Source organism: Lactuca saligna, chromosome 4, assembly GCF_052625555.1.
Source record: "Lactuca saligna cultivar CGN05327 chromosome 4, ASM5262555v1, whole genome shotgun sequence".
NCBI classification, from domain to species: Eukaryota; Viridiplantae; Streptophyta; class Magnoliopsida; order Asterales; family Asteraceae; genus Lactuca; species Lactuca saligna.
Window position 1 is genome coordinate 31,575,616 of NC_136420.1, and position 25,288 is coordinate 31,600,903.

The 25,288-nt window shown below is 31.4% G+C and overlaps 4 protein-coding genes across 4 annotated transcripts; all 4 read right to left on the reverse strand.

Moving 5' to 3' along the window:
• Positions 1-7,321: 7,321 nt before the first annotated feature.
• Positions 7,322-9,877, reverse strand: LOC145041496 (tobamovirus multiplication protein 3-like). The gene is made up of 10 exons (XM_078989602.1): positions 9,298-9,877; positions 8,933-9,023; positions 8,768-8,820; positions 8,600-8,692; positions 8,362-8,506; positions 8,233-8,278; positions 8,054-8,117; positions 7,907-7,960; positions 7,731-7,808; positions 7,322-7,640 (listed from the first exon to the last, which is right to left on the reverse strand). The coding sequence occupies exons 1-10, from the start codon at positions 9,457-9,459 to the stop codon at positions 7,548-7,550; spliced, it is 879 nt and encodes a 292-aa protein (XP_078845728.1). The 5' UTR covers positions 9,460-9,877; the 3' UTR covers positions 7,322-7,547.
• Positions 9,878-13,707: 3,830 nt separating this feature from the next.
• LOC145041497 (proteasome subunit beta type-2-A-like) lies at positions 13,708-15,260 on the reverse strand. The gene is made up of 3 exons (XM_078989604.1): positions 15,001-15,260; positions 14,289-14,412; positions 13,708-14,187 (listed from the first exon to the last, which is right to left on the reverse strand). Exons 1-3 carry the CDS (start codon positions 15,156-15,158, stop codon positions 13,873-13,875), a joined length of 597 nt encoding a protein of 198 aa, XP_078845730.1. The 5' UTR covers positions 15,159-15,260; the 3' UTR covers positions 13,708-13,872.
• A 1,223-nt stretch (positions 15,261-16,483) lies between these two features.
• Positions 16,484-18,428, reverse strand: LOC145038402 (uncharacterized). The gene is made up of 7 exons (XM_078986777.1): positions 18,158-18,428; positions 17,983-18,079; positions 17,763-17,887; positions 17,353-17,625; positions 17,111-17,268; positions 16,922-17,042; positions 16,484-16,849 (listed from the first exon to the last, which is right to left on the reverse strand). Exons 4-7 carry the CDS (start codon positions 17,359-17,361, stop codon positions 16,535-16,537), a joined length of 603 nt encoding a protein of 200 aa, XP_078842903.1. The 5' UTR covers positions 17,362-17,625; positions 17,763-17,887; positions 17,983-18,079; positions 18,158-18,428; the 3' UTR covers positions 16,484-16,534.
• On the reverse strand, positions 17,525-24,732 carry LOC145039438 (uncharacterized). The gene is made up of 7 exons (XM_078987498.1): positions 21,735-24,732; positions 21,349-21,426; positions 21,226-21,290; positions 18,158-18,428; positions 17,983-18,079; positions 17,763-17,887; positions 17,525-17,625 (listed from the first exon to the last, which is right to left on the reverse strand). Exons 1-7 carry the CDS (start codon positions 24,730-24,732, stop codon positions 17,525-17,527), a joined length of 3,735 nt encoding a protein of 1,244 aa, XP_078843624.1.
• Positions 24,733-25,288: the final 556 nt, after the last annotated feature.

Genomic DNA, 25,288 nt, shown 5'->3' on the forward strand with positions numbered 1-25,288 from the left:
ATTGAAACCCCACAACCACAACCCTATTGTCGGACGTCGTAGGAAGTCGGAAGAGCCATTGAGAATGGTGTTTGTAGTTGTGTTCTTTGTTGCATGGGTCGTGCGTGACCAGGAAGCTCTCGGTAAGCTAGCTACAACCCATCTTTCATTTTGTTTGTTTTTTTGTGAGTGTGACGTTAGGTACACTCTTGATGCCGCTGCCAGCCTCGGCTGCCGTTTGTGTTGCTTCCGGCGTCGTCAGCCGCAAAGTTGGTGGCCGAGGGTTGTGATCCCATGTTGTGTGTATGTGTGTGTTGCAACTAGAACCCGTGAATCATGTAGAGGAGGTGTTATGTTCGCCGGAGGTAAGGCGAACCACCATGATATCTGTCGCTAATCCTCCTCCTTTTGCCGCCACCAGCTATCGTGAGGAGGTGGTTGTGTCTGTGATCTGGTGTGTGTGTGTGTGTGTGTTAATAATGTTCAGCTTGTATGTGTGTTTGGTTAATGGAATTTTCCCTCAAGTCTCCCTCATAAACCACCATCGACTATTACCGCCTGAGGTGGTAGTGGGTGGTGCCCAATCTAGTGAAACCCTAATTAACCTAAAAACTTAATTTTGGACCTTGTGACATGTGCTTGGGTTGGAAACCCTAATTAGGGTTTAGAAAATCCTAATCTTCGAGACTTTTGTTTGGGATTTTCCGGGACCCACGTTTTGGACCGTTGGATTGGAATTATGAATTATGCCTGACCACATTGTATGATTAACCTGGTAGAGTGGTGAACTTAATGGATTAAGTCCTTAATGGGTTAAGTGTTCTCACTTAACCATAATCGTCATTTTATGTGAAAACCCAATTTGTATTTGGACTTCGATTTGAGCTTTTTTTTGGGCTTAGGCGATTGGGGTTATTGATGGGCCATCTGAGAACAAGTGTATCAACTAGGATATTGGATGGGCTTCAGGGTAAGGCCATGTAATGTTTTGGGCCCAATTTGAAAATTTGGGCCATATATTGGGCATTGGTTGATTATTTGACTTTGAGCCTTCAGAGTGTGAGTTTGGGCCTTGGTCTTGGACCAAGCTAAATTAGGGGTAAAATAGTCTTTTTACCCCAAGTATGGATTTATGGTTATGCATAGAAACCCAATTGTTAACTGGGTGTTGTTTTGCTGTCGACAGTTCGTGGACCTGTCAACCAGCAGCCAAAGATTTATCTGCAGGACTTCAGCAGTGTGAGGTTAGTTTCCTCACTATGTTAGCGGGTCGAAGATACCAATGCCGACCCATGGTTGCTATGTAAAGTGTTAAATGTTTGCGTGACTCTTGCATGTGTATGTATTTTATATGCTTATGGGGTGGGGCCCGATTGGTATACTGTATGCTAGTACCAGGTTATGCATATATGATTTGTATGTCGGTGGGGTCCGATGATTGTACAGTATGTTATTATCTTTGTGATTTTCACATGTGTTTGAATGTTTATATGATTATATGGTTATGTGAGTGTAGGCGGGGCCCGCATCTAACTATTATATGAGTGTGGGCGGGTCCCGTATCTCATTGGGTGGGGCCCGTTTTTCGAGTGTGGGGGGAGCATATATCTCATTATTATTCGAGTGTGGGCAAGGCCCGTATCTCATTATTATTCGAGTGTGGGTGGGGCTCGTATCTCATTATTATTCGAGTGTGGGAGGGATAGGGGCCTGTATCTCATTATTATTCGAGTATAGGCGGTGCCCATATCTCGCTTGGGTGGGCCCGTTATATGTGCTATGTATGTATGGTATGTGTACCATCAGGGCCGGTCCTACGAATTCAAATGTCCAGGACGAGCAAAAAAAGGCCCTTAGGTCCTAACATGTAACGAATATATATATATATATATATATATATATATATATATATATATATATATATATATATATATATATATATATATATAACAAATGTTACAGTTTGGTAAAAAAAGGAAAAAAAAAAATTAAAATCCTTAAGCCTTTAAGCGCTTAAAGATGTTCTTAGGGATGTTCTTCACTTTACTCTTACATGTTAATGTGCCCCCCCCCCCCCCCCCCCCTAAAAATGGACATATACGAAGATGGACGTATGTTTTGTACTTCACTTTGCATTTGGGCCTAGTTTTCGATTGCTGAATATAGTATAAAATATTGTAAATTTTTTTTGGGCCCCTTATAAAACAGGGCCCTGGACACATGCCCTACTTTCCTCTGCCCATAACCGGGCCTGTGTACCATAGGGAACTCACTAAGCTTTGTGCTTACGGTTTTCTATTTATGTTTTAGGTATTTCAGTTTTCAAAAGGAAGAGTGCGAGATGATTGCAGAGCACACACCACATGTTTCTACACATGATGTTTTACTCTGATTTTATGACAACTGATACATTGGTTTTTATTTGAAATGTTTGGATGATATTGAAAATGCTATTTTATCTATTTTTAAAAATGAAATTTTTGGGACCATATTATGGGATGTTACATACTAGGGATGTGAACTTGTGAAGTCACAAGCTTACAGTCCACTGTGGTGACTCCGAGTCGTGGATTGTCGTGATTCGTGAAGACTGAAGACCGGCTAAAGGGTGCTGACAAGCGGAAGGGTGTCGGCAGCGGTGACGGGAAACGTTAAATGCGGGTCATCAGTCACCAGTCACATTTTGGGTGGGAGTTGGAGAAGTGGCAGTCATAGTCAGTCATATCTCGAATTTTCATCAATCTCCAGTCAAAGCTAGAAAGTCGTCGATTGTGATTTGTGAAGACCGAAGAAAGCTAAAGCCCTAATTTCCCATTTGTATTTTACATTATATATATATATATATATATATATATATATATATATATATATATATATATATATATATATATATATATATATATATATATACGGGGCCCTACTGGGGTACATGATGAAAATACTCACTCCCGACCCCGGTCCTGAAAATAAACAGGGGTTGATCTCGCCCCTGCCCCTGCCCCCACTCCCATTTTAAAAAAAAAAAAATAGTCTCGTACGGTATCAGGATCCAGCAGGGGTTATTGACATCCCTAAGGCAACTGCCCATTGAAAACCTTCTCTAATAGATATAGAAGACATACACGAACTACAGCCTCATCCGATAACCCATTAAGTGAATGTTTAAACATATTAATAACATCATCTAATTAGTCACTGAACCGGAAGCAGAAGCAGGAAATTAGTCACTGAACCGGAAGCCGATGATGAGACAAAATTCTTTCTTCTCGAAAGACAAATTATAACCCCCATCTCAAAAACCAATTCTTGTACTTGGCTTAGGGGGTCGGTGACAACTTCGTGACAAAAGACGTAATGTAGAAACAAAAGATCCACATTTACAGGAATGTCTAACCCACTTCCCAAAACATGTATTCCAGAACATAGTATCACATTCGGGTCTGTCTCTGAATGCCGCAAGAATTTGCCCGCTGATTTTGGGTTTACAAGAGAGTGTAATGAATGCATCAAAAACCCTGTCGTGCTCCACAAATAAAAAAAATGTTATCACTTCATTCCGAAACAAAAATGTCCAATATTCTAGACCAGTTCCTCATGTTCCAGATGAGTTCCTCGTGTTTTGAAACAGTTCCTCACATTCCGAAGGCTTCAAGGATGAATTTTTAAGATCCGGAACACTACATTCGATGTAAATTACAAATACCCAAACATCTAAACTACTATTCAGTTGGTCATACAACAATGACATTTTTAGTTTAACCTCCGAAACATTTTTAGTTAATTCTGGAGGCGTTCTACGCATTTCGTAACAGTAATTGTAGATTAATAGGCACCTTATACAAACAAGCATACTAGGTAAAGAGAAAGCAAAGAACGTACCAGTAAAATAACGTGGTCATATATATATATATATATATATATATATATATATATATATATATATATATATATATAAGTCTAAATATTTGAAAACATTGAATTTATAAGAAAATAAAAGAAATAATGAATTATTATAATGAAAATGTTTTTTATCTTTTAAATTTAAAAATATAATTTAAATAAATAAACTAATAAGCCTTAATTTTGAAAATTTTGAAATTAAAATGTAAGTTAACTAATAACATTGATATTTATTTATTAGTATATTCTTGTAGTTATTACATTAAAATATTATTTGAAATTTCAAAAAAAAAAAAAAAAAAAAAAAAAAAAAAAAAAAAAAAAAAACTTGTAAAATGACATGTAGAAAAAAAATTATATCAAAATAACCATAAAATTATATTTGACAAATTAAATGATAGTGTGATAAGTGGCAAAAAAGCTTTCATTTATTAGGAAGGATATTATTCAAGACATTACACGTATACTTTTTATTGGCGTTGGAACATTATGGTAAGGTAATATTTCACAGTTTATATGTATCGGCTAATTGGTGCATGATCTCGAGTTTATCTCACTTTTGTTATCGTCTATTTTAATAGGTGTCTTAAAAAAATATATTGACTTAAAAAGGTAACAAAGTTTCAAAAATGTACAAAAAATACCATTGTTTTTTAGCACACAAAATACCATTTTACCGACTATTATAAGTTACCCGGTTTTCAAATGTTCAAAAAATATCATTGATGTTTTTTAGTACAAAAAATACCATTAATGTTACTATTTGTACACAGAATACCAACGAAATACATATGTGTTCAACTAAAACATTGTGGTAACCAGGTACTTCAGGTAAATGGAAAAATTAAAAGTGTAACGAAGTTTCCAAAATGTTTAAAAAATACCATACTTTTTGTTAATTGTGTTGTTGTCGGATTATGTAGAACACAATCACTGGAGATCATGAACCGTCATATCAGTTCACAACAATTGTGCAAATATCTTTTATTCCTTCACTCGATCGTTCTTGTGGTAACAAGATAAGTAAGTGGGTAATAACCTTAAACATTCTTGCTTCCCGATCACATTATATGCCTCAAACCTAAAACATATATACGTTATATAGATGCATATATTATACATCAAGGTTAGTCGTTCATTAGTGTTGTGGCACAAGAGAGACACAAAGGAGAAACGAGTGTGACGTTATGTCATGAGAATTCTTAAATATGGATTTAGATACAAACTGATTGAGTGATGGAATGAAAGAGAGTACACAACTGGTGTGAACTGGAACCACGATGACTAATCTCTGAAGACTATGTTCTATATAATCCAGAAACAACGAAATTAACAAAATGTGCTCTGAAAAAACAACAATGGTTATCTTTTAGAACATTTTGGAAATTTCAATGGTATTTTTGTACCAAAATATGTACTTTGTTGGTATTTTGTGTACAAATGATATATTTCAAGGGTATTTTTTATACTAAAAAAAATAATAGTATTTTTTGAACATTTTTTAAACTTTGGTACATTTTTAAGTCATTTTTCCGTTGTCTGAGGTAACCGGTTACCACAAGGGTTTATTTGAACATGTGTGTACTTCGTTGATATTTTGTGTATAAAAAATATATTTTAACGATATTTTGTGTATTAAAAGGAACAATGGTCTTTTTTGTATATTTTTTAAATTTCATTACCTTTTTAAGTCATTATCCCTCAAAAACACCTATCATTTTGTAGCATTATTAGAGCAAATTGATAACCCGAAATCCACTACTAGAACAAAGGTAGGGGTCAAACAACATGGGCATGAATAAATGAATGGCCAAGGAAGTTTCTTATTAATGTGGTGTCTATGGTGTGTTCATCGATTCAACAATGGACTCTAAATTAAAGATAAGATTTACGTTCAATGTATATTATAAAGTAAACAATGATATGAAATTTTGGTTTGGTAGATAAGGTTAATGCTTGTAGCCCACTCTATCGGTACTCGTTCGTTGTGAGTAGGGATGAAATTGCAAAGTAGTAGGACCCAAAAAGCCAAAACAATGACAATTGTTATCAACATAAAACTGATAAGTAATTTTAATCTTGTAGAACATACGCTCTAATGACAAAACTTTTATCGCCTACAAATATAAATATTAAATAAACTAACCTTTATGGAGAAGATTGTTTAAAAAAATAACTAAAGTTTTTTGTATTGTCGAAAAATAACCACTTATTTTAGACCCATTTCGATTTTGGACCCAAATGGGTTATTTTGCACTGATTATATATATATATATATATATATATATATATATATATATATATATATATATATATATATATATATATATATATATATATATATATATATATATATATATATATATATTCAAATAATTTATTAATACTTATGTCTGAAATTCAATCAAATGTCAGATTTTAAGTCATCTTATCATATCTACTCATTAGTTATGTCTTTAAAATTTTGATATATATGAGTAAAATTAGAAGCATCCTCTCAAAATTCGGCAATTATTCATCGGATTTTGGAATTGACTGAAACAACTTTTTTCCTGTCCGGAATGTATTTTTTGTCATAACAAATAGCAGCCTATTCCAAACAAAATGATTATTTTTCAAAGACACAAAACTTGATCAATAACCAGTTACTCAATATCCCTATATTAGTCATTAATCAATAACTAATTACTTAATTTGCTACTTATATTAAAGGTAAATGCCATTATCAACAGGTTATGGGCCAGGTCCTGGCCCAAACTCTATAACAAGGCCTTCGACACGGTTTAGATGATTTTTGGCCCAATGGTTCAAATCCATCTTGCTTGTCCAAGATGCAAAATATGAAGAAAGCATTACACATAAATATTTAGTTAGCTTATATTTAGAGTTTTTAAGGATGTTATTTTGGTAATTAAAGAAAATAATAATTTAACTTATTAAAAAATTACTAATAGTAGTGTTCAATCAGTTTAGAGTATTGTAAAATTCTTTCAGATATATCTTTAATTTTACATGATCGTTTGATCTGAATAAGAAGTGTTCGTCTCATTTGCAATGCGATATTCATTCGAGTACATTATTATTATTTTTAATTTATTTAAATTGAATATACTAACCTAAGACTGTTTTTTCCATGTGGACCGGCTAGCATCTATAATTTAGGTTATTAAAAAATTATTATTGTTTTAATCCATCTTTGTTGATGTTAATATTTAACATGGTGAACGAAAAGCTCTTTTTTTTTTTAAACCACATAATCTTTTATTTTATAATATCACAATAGGTCCCTAGAGAAGAATCAGATAATCATTTAGAGATTAGTCAATAATAATATTCAAGAATTACGTCATTAGGCGGAAAATACATAACAATAATGTTCTGAATATGATGAAATTTTTTCTCTTAAATAAATAACCCAAAAATGTTATTCAGCCATAATGTCTTAACATATTAAATTATTCAGCCACCTTTTAATTTAACAAATAACATCAAATGCCCCAATCACATTTCAGTTTCACACCCATAACGTAACAACATTCACATACACACTTCTCATTCTTAATAATTAAAAAGTAACATTCTCCTTTTTTCTACTAGAAAAACTCGGATCCACAAAAGATATTAAATAATATATTTATAAAAAAAAGATATAAATATATTCATTCTACTCATCGAATAGCATGATACTGTATGATCCCTCTTTTAGGAGGCAACTTCCTCAAAATAAACAGAACTAAAGACGAAGGTAATATTTCCACCAACTGTCAAAGAATAATAAATAAATAAATAAATTAAAAAAAAAAAAAAATCAATGAAAGTACATTGCTATTTCTGGTAGTAAAGTGACATACCAAGTAGAAGATGAAGCTCAAAACAGGATGTTCCAATACATCTAGATTGGCGGATTCATTGAACGCATTAAAACACATCTGACGTCACCATCAATAAAAACATTTAAAATTTATAATTATAAAAATAAGTAAAAATCATCACTTTGTAATTATAAAACGTGAAACGCCTTTCTCACCATGACACATCTCAAAAGGAAACACGTAAAGCAAATTGTTGTCACGTAGCCAACCTTCACAAACAAATAAATAATATTACAAAATACATAAATTTAACTATCCAAATTTAAAAAAAAAAAAAAAAAAAAAAAAATACAAAAACATACTTCTTGTAACTTCTTTCGTCGGCCTTTGGATTCCACAGGAAACCGCTTCAACATTAAAAATAGCCTAAACAACATAATACATAAAGTAAGAAATATAATATAACGATTAATAATAATAATAGTTATGTACATAAAAAATCGAGATTAAAAAAGATTCTTTATAATAAATAGTTAAATACCTTCCTCCATAAAGAAGAAACGCGAAGGCTGCAAAAAAAGAGACACCTGCGAAAACAAATGTGTGACACGTTTCCAAAAAAATATGAACTTCAAAAAATAAAAGAATAAAAGATTTATTTTACAAAAACCTGCAAAGAAAACTTTGGAGAGTATGACCAAAGTATTGATAGGCTTCCACCAAATAATTAGCCATAAAGCAATCTGAATTGCATAAACAATTCCATTGATTGTAAAAAAAGCTGGTCTAAGTCCATCAGTTGAGACTGCTCTTGCCTGTTTTAGATTGTTCAAATCATTATAAAATGAATAATAAATAAAATTTTAGAGTTTAATTTTAGAAGAAAAAAAGAGGAATAGAAATTAAACCTGGTAGTAAATTTCAGCCCAAAACAAAATCAAGAGAGCATAGGTGGTGAAAAACGCAAGACTTGGTAGATCAAGTAACATATGTTGATAAATCTGACAAAAGAACATATTCAAGAAAAAGATGATAAATTTATGGATATAAGTGATTAAAATGAGAATAATTCTAACCTCAGGTGTCAATTCTTGGATATCATGACGGAAAATAAAAATTAAACATCTAGCTGCAATAATAGGAACACGTTTAATATAATAATAATCAGTAAAAACTGAAGAAGAAGAAGAAGAAGAAGGTTTCTAAATGCATTTTTGAAAAGATAACAAAAATATACAGACCCCCATTAACCAAGAAATTGAGGAAATGAAAGACCTTCTGAGTAGTCCAACCATATTCTGGCACTCTTTGTTGGATCCTAATTAATTGTACCTACAACCATCGAAAATCATGCGTGATCATTAACTGTAATCAAGGATGCAAAAACGAAATCATGTCATGAATCTAAATGGAAAAGTTTATAGTAGTTTTATGATCTTCGATATGAGTAACAAAAGCTCATGATTACAATATATTCAATTAATTGTTCGTTATACAGCGAAAAGCTCGTTAGGTTTAAACGGAAACCCTAGAAACAGAAGATGGGAGAAAGTATAGTACAAAAACGTACTGTATCAACGAAGTAAATGGAAAGTTGGAAACTCACCAGCGCGACGATGGAAACGATGCCATAGAGAGCAGCAAGCGCATGAAAAATTCGATCTTGCCAAACAGGGGAATTGTTTAATACATCCCAAAAACTGTATGCGTCTTTGAGGTTGTACATCGCCACCGAAGCTTCAGATGGGCCCATCGAGGCCCCTTCCATTGCTGGAAATCCGGTTGCAGATGATGAATTAACGGCCGGCCGGCGAGATCTTCGAGAATATGAACCAAAAGCTCCAAACCCGGATCAAATTTAGTTGCTGTTCCACTAGAAGTAGGGATTTGGAGACGATCGTTTTTTTGTCTGGAAAGCGAAAAAGAGGGAAGGGGATTGGTGGAATTGGAAGTTGGAAAACGGCAGGCAGACGTGATAAAGAAGGATCGAGATGTGCGGATTGTGACACCGATATAGGCGGGGACGGGTTTATCCGTATTTGGATCGTAAACCAGGGCGATAATCCATATATCTTTGTTACGAGACTTGTAGATCTAATCATTACTACGACTTTTGAGGGTTTTTGATTTAGATGTTATTATTTCATAGACATATCGATTCTAATCATCTTAGAGAAGATGTTGCAATATGTTTTTGCCGATGATATTATGCTTGATACGCTAAGATTAGGATTGACTTGAATGTTTGGTTAGATAAAGACCATACGTAAAGAAAAGGGTTATGTATAAACATCGATTAAGGGGTGTTTGGTTTAGCTTTTCAAACCCCAAAAGTTCTTTTTGGAAAAGTTACAAAAGGTCAGGATTTTCTGACTTTTCCAAAAAGTTCCTTTTCCTTATATAAAAACTTCAAAAAGTAGCTTTTAAAAATAATTTGCCAAACATCTTTTTCTTTTTTTTTTCTTTTCCAAAAAGGACTTTTGGCTTTAAAAAGCTAAGTTAAACACCCCCTAAATAGAGTATTTTGTTCATATAATTTCATCTAGGAGCAAATGTTAAAAGGAACATATGTATATAATATGGATCAAGTTGTGAAGTTTTACATCCTAAAGGGAGATGAAGAAGTTGACATTATCCAATGCATAAATGTGGGTTGGTTAAATTGGATGGTGGTCACATTTGAGTATTTGGCCACAAAAAGATCTATTTCAAATCGATGGAAAATTTTGCAATGTAAAAACCAGTTATCTCCCTATTGTTGGAGATTTTATATCATCAATATTATTTAAGTGTAATAGGATTAAATTTGTTGATCAAAAATGATCTTGTTGAATATTGAACAAGTTAGGATGGTGTAGGAGTGCACACTTGTTCAAGTTTTTCAAGATTCAAAGTACATTGTTATTTAGGGGCGAGCCCTAACGAACGGGGGTCTGGGGGCAGCTCACCTGGGAGCGGAATCCCATGGGCGGCAGCCCCTTGCGGGGTCCAAAGGGCAGAGCCCGAATCCAAGTTAGCGCAAAAAATTTATATTTGGACTATGTTGCTATATTAAAAAAATATCAAAAATCCGATTTTAGAAGTTGACCATTTTTTCTCTGAAATCCGTTTAATGACAGATTTGGTAGTTTTTTTTAATGACAGTTTGTAACTGTCTAGTGACAGTTTTCAGACATGAATGATATAGCCGTTTTTGGTCATTTTTCTGGTGCATTTTGAAGAACATTTCACATACATTCTCATATTTTGTTCTCTAGATTTCATCCAATTAAGTGTTCTGTCTGTACCATCGAAATACTTCAATTTGATAGTGAATCATGAATTTCAGAGAATCAAAGCAATTTGTTCATCCCCTATTTCTAACATCTATCCTAATAGAAGAATAGGTTTATTCTTTTAGAACTCCTCATCTCTACTATAATAAATGAAAGTTTTTTTGTCATATGTCGCACTTTCATTCAATTTGTCAAATATCATTTTATAGGTTTTTCTATTTTAATAAATTCCGCGTAATACTTTAATCTAATGACTATAATAAATGTCGTAATAAATGAATATCAATTTCATTAATAGATTTGTCTTCTTATTTCAAAATTCTCAAATAAAGCTTATTAGTTTATTTTGTTTATTTATTTAAATTTAAAAGATAAAAAAAATCAATTTTATTAATTCATTATTTTTTCTTATTTTGTTATAAATCTAAAGTTTTAAATATTTCGATCTTTATATTTATTTTGTTTTAATTAACTCACATAATACATGAGTCTTACACCTAATTAATATTATATGTTATTTATAATGCCACTTGTCAACTTATTAATTATTCATTTCAAATTTCTAATTTTAAATTTTGCATTCTAATTACATTAAATTAATGATTGATTCTTCATTTTAAATTTTAATTTTTCTCACTCTAATTATATTAAATTAATAACATTAGATTGAAAAAGAAAATAAAATTAATACAGATTATAAGATGATATAACTTCATGTATTTATTTAAATCAACGATTATATTTTTATGTAGCTAAAAAAATATCTATTAAGTAATAACTTATTTAAAATAATTAATTAATAATTTTGATTTTTTAATATGAACTTTTAATTAATTTTATAATTGTTAATAAAATAAGAAAGGGTAAATGACATAAAAAACATTTTTTTTACACAAAAATTCGATTTTGACACCGTATTTTTTTTTTGTCAATTTTGACACTGTGTTTTCCAATTTGTTACAATTATGACCATTTGACCGGTTAACCAGGTTACATGCTGACGTGGCATGCTGACATGATATGCTGACGTGTCAAAATTGATTTTTTTTTCCACAAAAAACACTAAGTTTTCATTTTTTTTTATTTTGACAATAAATTTTATTTTTTATTTCAATTTTGACACTATGTTTTTTTTGTTCCAATCGAACATCATTTATCAAATTTTGTTTAATTTTGTCTATTTTCCATTTGAAACCATATAAATATATTTTTTTATTACATTTTAAACCGTATAAACATATTTTTTTCGTTTAAAAACCACATTTTTATTTAAATACAATGTGTTTTTTTTTCTTACATTCAAAGCATTAGTTATATCATGAGAATCAAACTAACTATAACTTTTTAATAAGATGTAAATGTTTGATGGGTTGCAAACTTGATATACGAGTTTTAATCGACTACACGCCTCCAAACCTCCAAACACTTTTTAAAGTTGCATATTTAATATAAAATACAATTTTTATATAACTAATACATATTTATACATAAAAATATGGTTTGAGTGTAATAATAATAATAATAATAATATGTATTTATACAAAACTATGGTTTTTAAATGAAAAAAAAACATATATATACGGTATAAATGTATTAAAAAAATATTTATACGGTTTCAAATAGAAAATTATCAGCATTGAACAAAATTGGAAAAAATAATGTTCGATTTGGAACAAAAAATACAGTGTCAAAGTTGAAAGAAAAAATTAAACTTAGTTTCAAAAAAAAAAAAAAAAAACTTGTGTTTTTTGTGAGAAAAAAAAATTCATTTTTGACACGTCAACATGCCACGTCATCAAAACTGACACGTCAGCATGTAACCTGGTTAACTGGTCAAGTGGTCAGAATTGTAACAAATTGGAAAACACAGTGTCAAAATTGATACAAAAAAAACACGGGATAAAAATCGAATTTCTGTATAAAAAAAGTGTTTTTTATGTCATTTACCCAATAAAAAATACACGAGGATAATGGAGTTATAAAAATAAGATTGTTGTAGTGGACATACAAACAACTAAAAATATGTTGAAAGTGTTAATAAAAAGTCGTAGGAAAAGAAGATTGAGATGGTATGAGGGCTATATCTTTACGTTGATGTAAAATGACATGCATTTATCTTCTTCATCATTATATTCTAGGAACCCTAAACTAAGGACTACAAAACCATATTAACCAAAACATCCCAAGAATCAAACATGAACATTTCAAATAAAACTAAATCTAATACCCACATCCCTTTTGTTTTTCTTTAAAAGCTCTAAAAGACTACGTATGGGTGTTTGGATAGGAAAAAAAAATAAGCTGTTTATTTCTTAATCCCACTGTTATAAGCAAGTTTAAGTGTTTGGATATGAATTCTTTAAAAATCAGCTTATTACGATAGGAATAAGCAAAATAAACTGGTTTTAATAAGCAAATGAGGGAATGATTATTGTTTATTACTTATTGATCATTTTACTCATATAAGTTGTTTTGTTTGTCAACCACTTAAAATGGTTATTGCTTATTGCTTATTCTCACCGGAATAAGCTAATCCAAACACATTTTTAAAAAAATGCTTATTCGGACCGCAATAAGCAAATAAACAATAAGCTAATAAACTAAAAACCATTTATCCAAACACCCCGTAGTATGTATCCTTGTTTTTCTTTAAAACTATTCAAGCTTTCTAATTGATCATAGTGGAATAGTTTCTTCCACATTTCAATCCAAATCTCGAATCTACATCAAAACAAGACTCATTAAAGCTAAAGTTTTTCCCATAACATATAACAATTCAACAACCACATAACAAATAAAAACCTTCAAAAGTTGTCCATTTTTTTCACCCTAAATCTCCCCCAAGAACACAAACAAGCAAACAACTCGAAAACATAAATTCAAAGTTGGCAACAAACATGTTTGTTTCAATCCTTTGTAGTCCTACGCCACGAGTGTTCGCGGGCCCCATTTTCATCGACAATCTTGATGAGAAAATTTTGTGGGGCCACAACGAGCCTTGACCGAATCTCCTCAATGCACTGATCGGCTAACGCGATGGCTTCATCAACCGTCATGTCAGGGTGGTAGTGGCGGTCCATCATGGCTAAAGAAAAGTATGAACCGTAACCAAACGCCGCCTTGTCAACTTTGTGTAGTGTTGCAATGTAGTCAATGAAGTACAGAGAGGGGCCCGTTTCTTTATCATACCCCGCTAACACAATGTTCACCATATAAGGATTCTGCAAAATGACCATGTTAACCTTAAATTGAATCCGTTTGTCTGAATTAGAGACTAAATGACCATTTTACCCTTACACTCCGATGAAAACATATGTTTTACCTTTCTCAAAGCTGTAGCAAGCTCACCACGCATGAAATTTGCAGCAGCCTTGGTAGTTAGTGGAATCCCATTTCTGAATTGATACAGAGATACATTTTTCTGTACATACTCCGTGAATTGAGCTCTAACAATTAAAAGAGAAGAAAGAGTTGTTCATGTTAATAGTTAATACAATGAATCAGTTCATTGGTCCTTTTAGAAAACCTTCTGGTTCTTCATTCTTACTTACTGCACAATTTGTTAAAAGTTTTTGCTTCATTTGTAAATTGTAATCATAATCCATGTGACATTTGCTTCAGAACGTTTATCATGTAATTACAATTTGATAATTTCAAGATTAGTACTATTAACATGGATTTTCTTGCAAATTTACTATCATTTCGAAACTACTTGTAATACCAATTTAATGTAGCTAGCATTTCCTTTTCTCAAGATTTCCAATATCAACTTCAATCAGGAAGCTGTAAAAAGAAGGGCAGTAGTATTATTTTATCTCTTAAAAACCCTAATTTCACTCTAATTTGAAACTCTAGTTCGACCTAGAGTGAGATCTTGTTCCGTGTTTCGCAAGCTGCCTTAATCATATCCATCGGTATTCCAAATTGGATCTTAGCATACCATGGATGATAAAATTAAAAACGTCGTATACTTAAAACTCAAAAGTCATTGCAATCGAATCGGAAAAATAACGAGGAAGAGAGAGAAATCTCACCGATCACCAGCTTCACCACTGGCGCCCATGAGCTTGTGAGAATCGAGAACCATGATCTTGTCTTCGTTCGATTTGTGAACTAGAATACTGTTAACCGCCGATGTATCTGCTACCACCAAGGCAAAACCTTTCCCCACCATCCCGAAAACGCATTCCATCTTTGTCTCTGTGTGTGTAGATCGATCCCTCTATGCCCTTTTCTCTGAATTGAGAAATTATAGGAAAATATGAGATGGATGAATTAGGGGGAGTATATGGCGAAGGGAAGTGACTTGGAGAAGAAGAGAGGAATTCATGACCCGGCAGACTTCGGGTACTCGGACCCAGGCCCATATCTTAGAATGGCTCATCACAAATGGTCCAAATACAACCTTTTTTTTCATTTTATCGATGGGTAAATTGTTTGAATATAGTTGAGCAGTACCGATCGGTGCGGTTAGATCAAAACTTCATCATTAATCGTAAATGCAGTTAATCAAATTTTAAAACCGTTTGGTGTGTTTATTTTAGTGGTGCGGTTTTATTTATTTTTTTTTTCAGTTATTAACAGTATGAATTTGATGTAGTTATTTTGTGTGGTTTTTAATTGTAATTTAGAGTTCAAACGGTTTTAAGAATTCAAATATATTATTTGTAATAATAATAAAAAAAAAAGAATAAGGTATAAGACAATTAACTTAAATCACAAATAATTAATATCTTAAAAACGTGAAATCACTAGTAATTAACAATAAATATCTTAAAATTGTGAAATTTCACCATTTTTCAAAGTTAAACATTACAAAAAAACCAAAACTTTTGTCTTCCACATTTTATCCTTATTCCATCCAAAAAACTTATCTTATTTATAATAATTAATTAAAAAAATTATATATAACATATGCGGTGCGGGTTTTTTTTTTGTGGTTTTTGAAAACTAAAAACCACACCGCACCACAAATTTGTGGTTTTTGAAAAACAGAAAACTCCACCATCGATTTTTATTGTGGTTGTGGTTTTTGCGGTGCGGTTTTTGCTCACTCTTTATATATATATACTAGAAAGTTTGAGGCCCGTGCATAGCACGGCCCAAGTTTAGTCTTATGTGTTTTATTGAAAAACCATTAGAAAACATTTAGAAACATTAGAAAAAAATCATTGATTTGATAAAGATGAAATGGTTATTATAAAAAAATCATTGATTAGAAATGTAACGTTTCAAAAATCTGTAATGAAATGATTATTATATAAGAGATGTATCGATTATTATATAAGAGATGCATGGGGTGATCTAAAGTGATGTAAACTATTATACATTATTTAATGTAATGGAATGTTACAATATGCACTATGTTTAGAAGCAACAATAATTAATAAGAGTTGATATAATAATACAATATATACAAACTTAAAATATAATAATATATCATTTTGTAGTATATTACATAAGCATAACATCATATGAAATTGATGAATATAATATCTAATGGAAGTAGCGGTTTAAAATATAAATAGTAGTATAGAATTTTTATTTAAATTTGATAGATGTTAATATCTATTTCAATTTTTTTGTTGGTCTTGATGTGCCAGCTGTAGATGTTTCTGTTAGTTTTGCTTTCCCACTGTCTGTTTGGTTTCGCTTTTGTGGTTGCTTAGGAGAACACTGTTTTGTTGTTGATAAAGTTTCCTCTTTATTTGATAGTTGGAGTTGTTGTTTATTTTCGTTTTGATGTTCTGGGAGCCTATGTGCCTTCACAACGACGAATCTTGTAGTTTGGTTTTCTTGATTTGATGTCTGATATGATCGTACATATGCCAGAAGTGGTAATGATGCAATTGATTTTGCAATTATATTTTGTACAGTTTGTTCCTAGTTTGTAAAATGATCACATAATTAATAAATTGTTAAATTTGAATTGTAATATTAAAATAATAGGCTTACATTTTCTCCTGCATCTTTGATATCATTGTAGTCGACTTTCATAAACTTTTCAATTTCTGGCGTTGAAATCATTGCTGCAATTGAACCGGTACCATCATCGATTTCGACTATTGCCCTAGACCTTCACATTGAATTATCATTTAGTATTAAAAATATTTTTTAAATAATTGAATGATGGAATACTCTTACAAGAGCTGCACTTTAGATTGTTTTTTGCAGGCAAAGCATGTGATGATCCACTGTACATCAGCCACAACTGGTTTTAAACAATTGGCACATGCTGTTTGTGTGAAACTTCTATCTTGACGAGGCAACATAAGACTTCCTTTTATCCATGTAGGTTTACCCTGTTTTAAGTGAAAATTTTATATAGATAATGATAGTATAGAATATTGTGTAAAAGGTCATGAAAAGATATTGTTGTTACTAACATTTTTCATTCTTGTAATTGCTTCGCCTATCGGAAGTATGTCTCTCTCTTGGGGAGGGGGCAACAGAATATCGGTATCCTTATATGTTTGTTGTTGAAGTAGTTTTTTAATTCCTGTTTTGCTATTTGTATACCTGACAAATACAAATAGAATTAATTAAAATGAATTTTGGTTAATGGGTTTGTGGATTGTACCAATTTTTTAGCTGTAAATCATCTGTCACTGGTGGATTTATAAGAATTGCAGAGCTACTACTTGTTGAGAGTGATTGTCCTGTGTGATTATAAGACATAAGATTAAAAATGATTTAAAAAATTTTGTTTATATATATATATATATATATATATATATATATATATATATATATATATATATATATATATATTGTGTTCTAAGCAACATTATCTTACCGTAGAAAGTTGTCACCTTTACTCTCAGTGCGAATATCATTGGCCCGAATTCCACTATTTGTTCTAAGGTATTGCCTTCATTTTCATTGATGTAATTCCATAATGTTAATATTAAAAGTTTTTTCCTGAAAATTAAAAGGTAGGAATAATATGATTAATATTTTTTAATTTAAATAAATAAAGTCTCATACTCAATGTTATTGGGCAATTGTCCACATACTCTTCGTTAACAATGATTACATCTCTTTTTGAAGATGGCTCTTGGCCTTGTTTCATCTTTTGACTTGGAAAACATTTTATTACAATACCCCTTACATCTGCAATTTGAACATCATAGTTAGTAAAGGGCATAATAAAAATGAGTGATTAGTATTGAACAAGTAATTTTTGCGTACTTATATCTCTTTCCTCATCTGCATATTTGTACAGGTCACTAAAGGGAGTAAAGGTGAAATTGCATGTGAGTGTTGGTGAGGTTTCATCTTGAAAAGGTTCAATGAGTGTCAGTTTGCTTAGTGTCCATGAATATTCATATGAATCAAGTTGAAAACGTGGTTCAGTGTATATCAAATTAGCATTTGATATTTGATAACGCTTGTAGGGTTCGAAAGTATTTTCATAATAGTCAAGGTCATTGCTCCAGATTAATGCTTGCACCCTTGTTCCCTGTTCTGCAATGTGATTAGATTAATTCAAATGTTGTGAGATATGCAAGGATATATTGTATACATGTGTGTCAGCAAACACGAGCCTTCTAAATTTTTTCCTTTCCTTACTTAGTTGTATGTGTCCACATTCCAAAACTTGAATCAAGACAGTCCAATTTTTCTTCATATTTGGAATTATGTCATGAATGTTGTATTGGTCTCTTGACATTGGTTGTTTCCTGCGTATTGTGCGGTGAAAATAGCCACTTTATGTCTGATTGGTTCTTAATAAACAGAAATGAATTGGTTCTGGAATGCATTAATTACTTTGGTATATCAATGTATATGATAGGTGTAAAAATCTTTACATAGCTTTAGATCTAAGATGTATATTTATTAATGTTGTTCATTTATTTACATTGTTTATATAATTATTTGATGTTTATAACATTTAGTAAAATGCTATGAAGGTAACATTAGTAAAAAAACAATAAACATTCATTGAGAATATCGAAAATAAATGTATATAAACAATATAGTAGAATTTTTTCATATAAAACGAGGTGTCTGTTACTGAATAGATGTTCGGCTATGTTAGCCAATCGATCATATATATATATATATATATATATATATATATATATATATATATATATATATATATATATATATATATATATATATATATATGGTTTTAGATAATGTCGATTTAGAATTGTATGTGGAAGTGTCTATTGTTTTGTTCATTATACTCTTAATTTGCATAAATCGTTGAAAAATTCTGTATGAGTTACTTATTTTCAAATAATTGTATGTTATATTAAATTATAATTCATTTGTATTTCAGCCAAAATGTATGTGCAATTTTTGCTGAATCGCTGTTGTAAAATGTTTGCCAATAGATGGAATGCATTGAAAATTTATAGTGAAACTTAACAGTGTTTGCCGAAAAGTAAAGTTTGTGTATGCGAGGATGCAAAAATGGAAAGGACATTGAACATACCCGTTAGTGAAGAGAAGTGCGAAGAGGATTTTAGAAGTCCAACTGGGTTTCACAGTATATGCAAGTTGAAAATAAGATATGTTAATAATTTTTTAATCTTATCAATGAAAATCTCAAACATAAGATATATGTATTTTCCAAAAAAACCCTTAATTTGAAGTTTATTCAGTAACGTGCAAATTGTAAGATTTGTAATTTAGTGGAAACCCAAAATTATTTGTTGTTGTGCAGGGTTGGAATTTGTTCTACTTTAATAGGAAATTAAACCATTTCCTCAGGTACTATTAGAAAGTTAAAATTGGTAATTGGTCGTTCACACTGGAATGCTTTTATATCAGATAGGATTGTCTTGAAAGAACCAGTTTAAGATATTTTAACACTATTTGAGGGAAAATGAAGGGAAATTAATGTATTGCCAGTGCTAATTTTTTGATAGTCTCTTTCAAGAAATAACATTGAAGCCCTAAATTGACTGGTTATATTTGATGAACATTGTTTCATATTAAAATAATGCATCTGAATGTTGGAGTTCGTAAACACTAAGAAAGAAGATGAAGAGTAGATAGATGCGTATATGAATCTATCATGGAATGAAGAAATACAATTGATACAAGAGAATTCTTACCCGATTACTTTTTACACACCGTTGACGTAATTTTCCGTAAAGCTTACAGATAGGAAGAGGAATAGAAGGGAAGGATACTCCCATGTACGATGTTTGTATGTGCTATATCCGCGACTTGACATTAGGCAATTTCCGGTTAGAAGAAGTTTATAATAATCGATTAGCAGTTAAAATTGTCGGTAGCGGTTGAAAGTTGTCAATCTGTAGTAAGAGTTGACGGTGATTGCGGCGGCTTGTATATAGCTGTATATAGCGATATGTAATGGACGGAGAATGGATGTGGTTAACGGCGAAGTTCTTTAGGGCCGGTTATTAAATTTTTTTTGTACCTGACATTCCTTTGGGCTAGGCCATTCATATTGATCTTTTATGATTAATATCAAAATGTATTTTGCGGATAATTAGCTTGATCTATATCCTTCAAATATATATTTGTTTCCTTATATGATAAAATTTCAAATATATTAAACAGTAAAATAAGTTTAGAAGGGTGTCGCTTTATCATTTAAACACTAAATTGAATTTGATGTATTTTATATTTAACTCAAAGAGGCATCATGAAGACAATCAAAATTCTGGTAATTATGATCATTAGTAATTTCCTTTACAGGTGAGTTAATTTGAAAATTAACTATTTAGGCCTCAAATACCAATCGATGGAAAATGATCTGATTGACCATATACATATAAATAAAATTGAAATAAAGTCATAACTGAAACGTTACAATACAATTAATGGTTGCAAAGTTTATGTAATAAAACAATTGTAGATGTTGCATGTTGTCTTCTTGGCATGATTAATTGAACTTTTCCCTTTCCTTTTGTATTGTCATATGATATGATGCGGTAAAGTTGTTTCTGCATGAAGGTATCTTGCATCAGCATTAAAAAGTTCTTTGGCAAAATTAATAAATGTGGATATCATTCATTTTAAAATAGAGTGCAAATATGAAAAAAAAAACACTATAATCAGGATAATATATATTTTTGTAGGTAACGGAATCATACCGATATAATTAATGAGAGAGATGGATCACTATATTGCTTATTATATACTATAATAAAAATATTGCTATAATCGATAATAATGATTTATATGGTAGTCATTGACATTTCATTTAAATCAGGTAATAATAAATGAAAAATAATGAAAATTGGAATATAATGTAGAAATCAAAGTGCACTTACCAGATCATTGAATAGTGAATTCCTATGTAAACCGAAATCTTTATTTTGGTTTTGTAGTTGTTTTCCTGTTGGAAATATTCATGGTAAAAATTTATATTAAAAGCATGTAATCTGTCAACCAACCATGATATTGCAAATCACTTACATTGAGTGTTGTAATTTGTTGGCAAAGAAAGGAATTAGCACCGCTGGAATGCACTCCTGATATTCAATTGAATTACTGCATGAAAATTATCATATAAGGGGATTTTTCACAAATGGACTTCAATTCAATAAAGTTGATAAAAATTTGAAAAATGAAATGTCCTTTATCTTATATAATCAATGTGCAACAATGTGTGTGAATTTAGTATTTGTTTTCATCATACCAGATATTAAACTTATAGTAATACATACCTCTTGTTGTTGTTTTGAACATTGTAATACTTCTTGATATACGATATTTTTTGTTTTATGTATTTCTTGATTTTTGTGAGATTCTTTGATAACAACTTTAACATTTTCAATACCTCTAGCACGAGAGAGGGCAACATACAATTGTCCATGTGAAAAAATAGGTTCCTTAAGGTATATGCCCACTCTGTCTAGTGTTTGGCCTTGTGCTTTATTAATTGTCATTGCAAAACAGACCTTGATTGGAAATTGTGTTCTTTTGAATGGCACTGTGTAGTCTTCACCTGTAGGTGGTTGTAAAGGTATTCTATGTAAAAATACCTCTTTTCCAGCAAAATCATTGAATGCTATTTGTGCTCGAATAACATTTCTATCAAACTCCTTGCAAAAAAGTCTTGTACCATTACATAATCCTTCTTCTGGATGTATGTTTCTTAATAATATAATAGGTGCATCTACTTTTAAAATCAGTTTATGTGGGGGTATACCATGTGGAGTTAAAGAATGTAGAAGATCCTCATAATGAGCTTGGTCATTTGGATCAAGTGTTTCATCAAAACTAATATACTCTTTCTCTTCTCCTTGGAATTTGTTTATTAAGATATCATTTAGCTCATCAACAAAAGTATTTTTAGTTGTCAAAATAGCTTGATTGAAGGTGAAGGATGCAGGGTTATCTTTAGAATTTTCAAATATATGTGGGTAAACATATTTAATTAGAAGATTTAACCCTTGTGATTCATCATTATTTGCTATGACAATTTGTGATGGAAGAGTAACAACATCATCATCTTGTAAATTTTCTCTACCTTCACCTAATCTTAGAAGGAATTCAGTAAAAACTGGATCTAATAATGCCCTCATGTTTTCATCTAGTTGTAGTACACATAGTGATGGCCATATATGTGAGTTAGTTATACAAGCAGCAATTGTATCATGTTTGCTTCCATTTCGAACAACTAGCAATGTTTGCCTAAAATCACCACCAAGTACAACTACTTTCCCTCCAAATATTTGAGTTGATTCCATAAGATCTTTTAAAAGGTCATCTAGGGCTTCTATTGCTTGTCTTTTTGCCATTGGAGCTTCATCCCAAATAATTATTGTACAAGTCTTAATCAATATACCCAATGAACTTTGTTTACTAATGCGACAATTTGACCTATCTGTCAAATCTAATGGAATCTTAAATCTAGAATGTGTTGTCCTTCCTCCTGGTAGTAATGAGGCAGCTATACCTGATGTTGCAGTTGCTAAAGCTATTTGTCCTTTTAATTGTATGTATGCTAATAATGCTCTATATAGGAAAGTTTTCCCTGTACCACCTGGACCATCAATAAAAAATGCCCCACCATTGTTACTTTCGACTTTTCTAATTATTGTATCAAATGCAAGTTTTTGTTTATTGTTAAGATTTTGTATTGCTCTTTGATCTTTTTCTGATACAATTATACTTTTTTCAGTAGCAACTTCTCTTGTGACATCTTCTAAATCAGCATATGATAAATCATTTGGCAATATATCAAAGTCATGAAGTTGTCTCCCATTAGACTGTAGCAATGTATTAATTTGTTGAAATGCACATCGCTTTGCTTCAGTTAGCGAAAGAATACCGTAGTGTACAAAGTCTTCAAGCATGGCATCTTCGAATAATTCCCATAATTTTCTCGGATTGTTAGGATTTGTATACACAAGTAAAGTAGCAAAAAGTCTTCGTAATTTATATGGCATGTGGAAGTTTGATGCCTCTTCCAAACATAATTGTTGGCTGTTATCATCAATTAGGTATCCATGTAGTAATGCAGATTGTCGAAAGGTGTCAACTCTTTGTCCTTTACAAAGTTTAAGGTCATCGTATGACTTTGGACATCTTTTTTTTGATAATAGTATTCTTAAAAAATATCTTTCGCCTTCACTTGGGTGTGCTAACACTATTCGTCCTATTGAATCTTCAGTTTGTCTAGGTAACCAGACATTGTTATCCGGTTTCCATACAAAATGGTCGGGAAACTCAACATATGTTAAATTAAGACTTTGTGCATATCTATCTGTACTATTTTTATGAAAAAATTCGGTTAGCATTGTTTTTCTTTTACATATATTATCTACAATATTAGTTAATCGTTCTTTCTTTTTGAATGTTATTGGTTGGTAATTTTCTAAATGTAGAGGCAAATGAATAACCGCTGGTTTGATTTCACCCAATGAAAATCTAAAAATTCTCCAAGCTGCTTCTGGGGGTGATATCCACCTACCTGCTTGAAATTGATCTATTTCATTTATGCTAGATGAGTGATCATCTTGTGCTACAGAAAAGCTTATTTTGTCACAACCCTTGCATATGTATTTATAAATGTATTTGACAGCTTTAATTGTAGAGCATATTTCTATATTTACATGACAATCAAACTTACAAAGTAAATATGGATTGTAGGGAACAACCCATCTGTTATCTAGCTTGGCACCTCGAATAATAACTTTAACTCCATTGTCACGTCTTCGATATGCTGGATATGCATCATTATTTTGTGTTGTTACATCACAAAATGCTTTTGGATAAAAATTCTTACAATATCCTTTTTTTTTCATACAAACATTGTTGGGATTAAGATCACCACAGGGACCATGAAGCATATGTTTCACTACCATGCGAAATAGATGAGGATTTGATCTTTCATTTGGTATTTCTGCTGAAACTATTTCATCATATTCTTCAGCATGGTACATCTTATAAGGAGTTCCAAGTATTAGCAAAAAATGAGCATGTGGAAGACCTCTTTTTTGAAACTCCACAACATAAGTGTGTGCAACAACCTTTCCAAATATTTCATTTTTGAAAATCTCTTTTTTAAATTGGTCAAGTTTTGCATGGAATACTCTGACAATTAAATCCGCCCTATTTTGTGCTTCCTCATGCTGCATCATGTGTTGTTTGATTTCTGGCCAATTAGGATTACATGTTAAGGTTAAAAAAATGTCCGGCTTACCAAACTTTTGGACTAATGCCATAGCATCAATGAATTTTCGTCTCATGTTCCTTGGACCACCAATAAAATTTGCCGGTAAAACCACTCGTTGACCAATTGCTGATGCATTTGTCTCACCATTTGCCATAGCATCTATCACTCCTTGAAGTAACTCTTGTCGTAACTCTTGTTGTTGATTTCTATAAAATGCTAATCTTTGTGTCTCTAATTTTAAATAACTATCAACTATATATTGTTGTAATAAGCGACCGAAAAGTAATATACAGGATTTATCATTTAAACGTATTTGAAGTTTGTAAGCATAATATTCTCTAATAGAGACAGAATTTGAGTGTTCTATAGTTTTTTTCATAACTGCCAAAAAAATATTAATTAGTTTCTTAATACTACATCCTAGAAAAAAAAAGTGATGGAACATGTTTACCTGTTTGTTCCATATTTAATAATTCATTAGCATCAAATGGCGAAATAAGCCTTTCTTTCTATAGAACTTGTTCCTATTTTACTATTAGCTTGTTTATTGGTTCTTTTTTTGGGAATGTGTTGATGCCAACCGAGTTCTCCAAATGGAAACATTAAAGGGTACTGTAAAGGATCATAACAACCATAATAGTACTTAATAGTCCTTTGAAGGTCACTATGTGTTCTAACTTGTATATTTCTACAACCATGTTCTCCGTTCT

Bases quoted from the DNA above. Each gene is read 5' to 3' on its own strand.
- LOC145041496 (XM_078989602.1), bottom strand. From the start codon at position 9,459: ATGGAAGGGGCCTCGATGGGCCCATCTGAAGCTTCGGTGGCGATGTAC. The intron at 8,821-8,932 runs GTCTGTATATTT...CTATTATTGCAG, and splicing joins CAATTTCTTGGTTAATGGGG to CTAGATGTTTAATTTTTATT. The intron at 8,118-8,232 runs GTATTTAACTAT...TATGTTGTTTAG, and splicing joins TTTCTTCTTTATGGAGGAAG to GCTATTTTTAATGTTGAAGC.
- LOC145041497 (XM_078989604.1), bottom strand. From the start codon at position 15,158: ATGGAATGCGTTTTCGGGATGGTGGGGAAAGGTTTTGCCTTGGTGGTA. The intron at 14,413-15,000 runs GTGAGATTTCTC...TTTAATTGTTAG, and splicing joins AGTGGTGAAGCTGGTGATCG to AGCTCAATTCACGGAGTATG. The intron at 14,188-14,288 runs GTAAAACATATG...GTCATTTTGCAG, and splicing joins TTGCTACAGCTTTGAGAAAG to AATCCTTATATGGTGAACAT.
- LOC145038402 (XM_078986777.1), bottom strand. The intron at 17,043-17,110 runs GTAAGAGTATTC...TTCAATGTGAAG, and splicing joins CAATCTAAAGTGCAGCTCTT to GTCTAGGGCAATAGTCGAAA. The intron at 16,850-16,921 runs GTAAGCCTATTA...TTTACAAACTAG, and splicing joins TCAAAGATGCAGGAGAAAAT to GAACAAACTGTACAAAATAT.
- LOC145039438 (XM_078987498.1), bottom strand. From the start codon at position 24,732: ATGGCAAATGGTGAGACAAATGCATCAGCAATTGGTCAACGAGTGGTT. The intron at 18,080-18,157 runs GTACGCAAAAAT...TTCAAATTGCAG, and splicing joins AGATGAGGAAAGAGATATAA to ATGTAAGGGGTATTGTAATA. The intron at 17,888-17,982 runs GTATGTGGACAA...TTTAATTTTCAG, and splicing joins GTAATCATTGTTAACGAAGA to GAAAAAACTTTTAATATTAA.